This window comes from Priapulus caudatus, unplaced genomic scaffold (genome assembly GCF_000485595.1).
Source record: "Priapulus caudatus unplaced genomic scaffold, Priapulus_caudatus-5.0.1 Scaffold3249, whole genome shotgun sequence".
In the NCBI taxonomy this organism is placed as follows: Eukaryota; Metazoa; Priapulida; class Priapulimorpha; order Priapulimorphida; family Priapulidae; genus Priapulus; species Priapulus caudatus.
Genome location: NW_014580310.1, coordinates 1 through 3,732, shown reverse-complemented (window position 1 = coordinate 3,732; position 3,732 = coordinate 1). Strand labels below are relative to the sequence as shown.

The following is a 3,732-nucleotide window of genomic DNA, read 5'->3' as shown; positions in this document are numbered from 1 at the left end:
GCTAGCTCGTATCGGCTAGTAACGTCTAGCTCAGCTAGTATTTTGGAGTTACAATGCAGCATGTATTTGAACATGAAATTTGATATGCGTTGTGCATTACCTAGCTAGATTCATTATCCAAACTGTTACCAGGGCCGTAGCTTCTGGGGGGGGGGGAGCTGCCCCCTAGATTTTGGAGCACAAGTAAAAAATAAGCTTATCTAATAATCGTAAATAATCCTAACGTGATTTTTTGGTCATTTATCCGTGAAAGCCTTGTCTCAGACCCCCCCCCTCCTCTACAACACTATGGGCGTCGATCAAGAGCTGCGATCGGCGCTCATCATTACACAGTTGAGTCTGAAATTTGCCCCCCTCCCGCTAAGAATTTGCTCAGCCTACGGCCCTGGTTACTCTGCGCTAGAAAAAGATATCTCTTCTTTTCTTCTATAGGGGAGACCGGGGCTAGAAGTAACAGGGGCAAGTTGTAACAGGCTTAATAATTCAAAGCCTATAAACATGGGGACGGTCATAGTACATGACGTAAATCCCCTTGTCATACGCCATCTTTCACACTATAAATAGTTATCAATGTGCATAGTGTTTGTGCATTAAGGAGCAATAACCATTTTTGACATACGTAAGTAAAATATGACACTGCTGAGAAAAGCTGGTCTGCACTTCTGCTGCTGTAGGTTTTGGAATTAATTCAAATATTGTTTGGATACTTATGTAATACGTGTACAAGTGATCAAGAAAAATTCGAATTGTCTTTCATATGTAATGTACAGTAGGACATTTTGTCATACTGGGCATAGGTGGGGTCTGTTGTAACAAATTTCGTGGGGCAGGTTGTAACATGTTAGTGTGTTAGTAGGTGGGGTCTGTTGTAACAAATTTCGTGGGGCAGGTTGTAACATGTTAGTGTGTTAGTGGTGTCAGTGAAGACGGTTACATGAACTTTCAAAATCATTGGGTAGGTTAAAAATGGTATTTTTAAACTTAAAAACGTTCATTTCTGCATGAATTTGAAGTACTTCAAAGTTAGTAAACAAATAATTTTCTTACCCAAATAATTTTATTTGCCTACATGACGTTTGGGTAGGTAGGGTAACTGCAAACAAACAATTATTAAGAGCGGCCCTATTTATGCAAGAATTACAGTGATAAAATGCTGTTACAACCTATACCCCGGTGTGTTTCAACCTATCTCCGGATGTGGTACAACTTGCCCCAAAATTTTCGAGAGGGGTTGGTTGTAACAGTTGACTTTGAGCCCATTTATCACCTAAGTGGAGAGACCTGCTAAAACTTTGATTATGCCCAATACATCTTCGTATACCAAGCTTTCATGACAACATGGTAATTTGACACAAGAAAATAGAAATTTGTTACAACTAGCTTTTTTCATGTTTTTTTTCTGAAAATAAAACTTATTCGTCATAACATAAGAAAAAATGTGTCCAATGATGAAATGATAAAGTAAGGTTATATTGTTACCTGTCGGCTGTTAAATTAAAACACTTTCCAATAAGTCGGCGAAACTGAGGTGGCCCCGAAAACGAAACTGGCTTTATACGCAGAGTCAATGGCTTTGTGTCAGCTCCTCCAAAATCATTTCTGCAACACATTACTTGAAAAAGTATTATACGCTCAAATTTGAGATTACCTAGAAAGGAACTCCCTATTATACAAAAAGTAATTTAGATTTCGAAAAAATCATATACATGGTCGTGCAACATGTGGCAATTTCTTATAAAGTCGCTACACTATATTACTATCTGCATAATCACAACAACCCAGCAATCGAAATTCCTGCAGTGCATTAGATACAGTCAGTGGCGTAGACAGGTCCTCAGTTGTGGGGGGATGATTTCGCTGTTACTTCCATGAGACAATGTATATGAGAGTGTGCGCGAGTAGCGCACACCGCCCGAGCGCCTTGGCGCAAAGCCCTTGAATGGTGGGGTCCAGGGGCCCGCCCTAGGGCCCCTGTCAGGGTGCAGGGGCAGAGCCCTTGCCCGGGTCCAGGGGCGGAGCCCCCGGAAGCTCTTGGATTTTAGCAATTTTAGAACCGCTCAAGATGGCCGTTTTTGAGGAAATTGAAAAAAAATTGATATTGTAAGTGCAATTTGTAAATTCTAGGGTAAATTTTTTTCTTTGAATCCCAGAGGTTTAATAACACGCAACCCCCTCCCACACACACAAACCAGTGGCGGATCCAGAAGTGACTTATAAAGGGCACGAAGCGCCCGGGGGGGGGGGGTTGGAGGGGTGTCACCCTCCCATTGTGTGGAATTGTTGAAAAGTTGCAATCTAAAAGCACTCAATTTTGGACATCTCTATCATAGAATATCAGGATTTTTCCTCCTTCAGGGCATGTCCCTCTCCTGTTTAAGGGGGGGGGGGGTCCGGGGATTTTGTTGAAAGTAACACCTCTTCGATGCAATTTCCTGCACTATGAGGCAGCACTATTAAACAATCTTCATCACAACAACATCACTTGAGTTGAGTATTTTTACCTTTGGGACACCAGACTAAAATACTTACTACAAATCTGTGCTATGTACATGTCCTCACTGGGGTTACCAGTGGCAGATTACCTAGGCCTAAAATACCTTTGCCATGAAATTCTAGGTGTGGTGCGGACGCCCCGTACTACCGACCCCCGTTGACAACTACAGCACTGGAATCATCTCCCCTGAAATTTTGATAAAACGTATATTTTACTGAGAACGTTAAAACTGCAAAAAAATATGAGAAAGACAACCAGATTTGAACAAAAAAGTGTATTTTTTCACCCCTTATACAAAATCAGGAATATACTTCCGGTCGGGTCTCAGCACCCCCATCCCCCCCCCAAAATAGTGAGATAAAATAGAATTTTCCCATTCAATCCCCGTGAAGATTCAACATCCCAACTCTCAATAGGTCTATTCTAATTTGAATAAAGCAAGGATTTAAACTTTTGTGAGCGTGATAAGACTTTGGGATTTGAAAAAAAAATCGTATATGGGGAACCCGTCTAAAATTAACCGTCTGAGTTTCAGTAAAATAATGTCATTCTTGGAACGATTACAGCCATTTTACAGTAAATATATGTCACGTTCCATTTCCAATAATACATTATGGAGAGTATGAATAGCGATGACGGATTTGTAGATAAATATCCAGTATTTATTGTCTGTAAAATATTAAATTTTTCCCCAGTTCTTCCTGAAAGTAGGGGGATGAAAGCCACCCCACCTCAATAAGTGTGGGGGGGATATACCCCCATCCCCCTGCTATCTACGCCCTGTCAGTTAAACTCAAATTTGACTTTTGATATGCATACAAATATTCTATAATCTAATCTTTGTTAGCAGTACTCTACAGGCGCCGCAGAACAATTTTTGAAGTGGGGTGCTCAATTTGTTATGCTCGACAGTGGCCAATGCAGGTTTTCGAGGAGGGTGGTAAGAAACAGGCGGGGTATGCGGGTCCTCCCCCAGAAAATTTGAATCCCCCATTTTCCTCCGAAAGTAGGGGATGATTGTACACGCCATCCCCCCACGTCAATAAGCGGCGGGGATGCATCCCCCCCATCCCCCCCCGCTATCTACGCCCCTGATACAGTTACTAGCATGAGCAGTTGTTGAATCTACATGCACCTCGCATGTCCACAAACTAGCTTAGTATGATTACAACTTACAGGCTACTGTGAGGCTTCATCAACAATCCTATTGAGACTTTTTCACCATGTGTACATCCTCG

General features: G+C 41.8%; 1 protein-coding gene across 1 annotated transcript in view; it reads right to left on the bottom strand.

Moving 5' to 3' along the window:
- The window catches only part of LOC106819347 (N-acetylglucosamine-1-phosphotransferase subunit gamma-like), a gene marked incomplete at its 3' end in the record, with an annotated part of 11,926 nt that extends 8,211 nt beyond the window's left edge, over window positions 1-3,715 (bottom strand). The window contains 3 exon segments of the mRNA XM_014823993.1: window positions 382-444; window positions 1,478-1,599; window positions 3,671-3,715. Of these exon segments, the coding sequence (XP_014679479.1) occupies window positions 382-444; window positions 1,478-1,599; window positions 3,671-3,690 (205 nt within the window).
- Window positions 3,716-3,732: the final 17 nt, after the last annotated feature.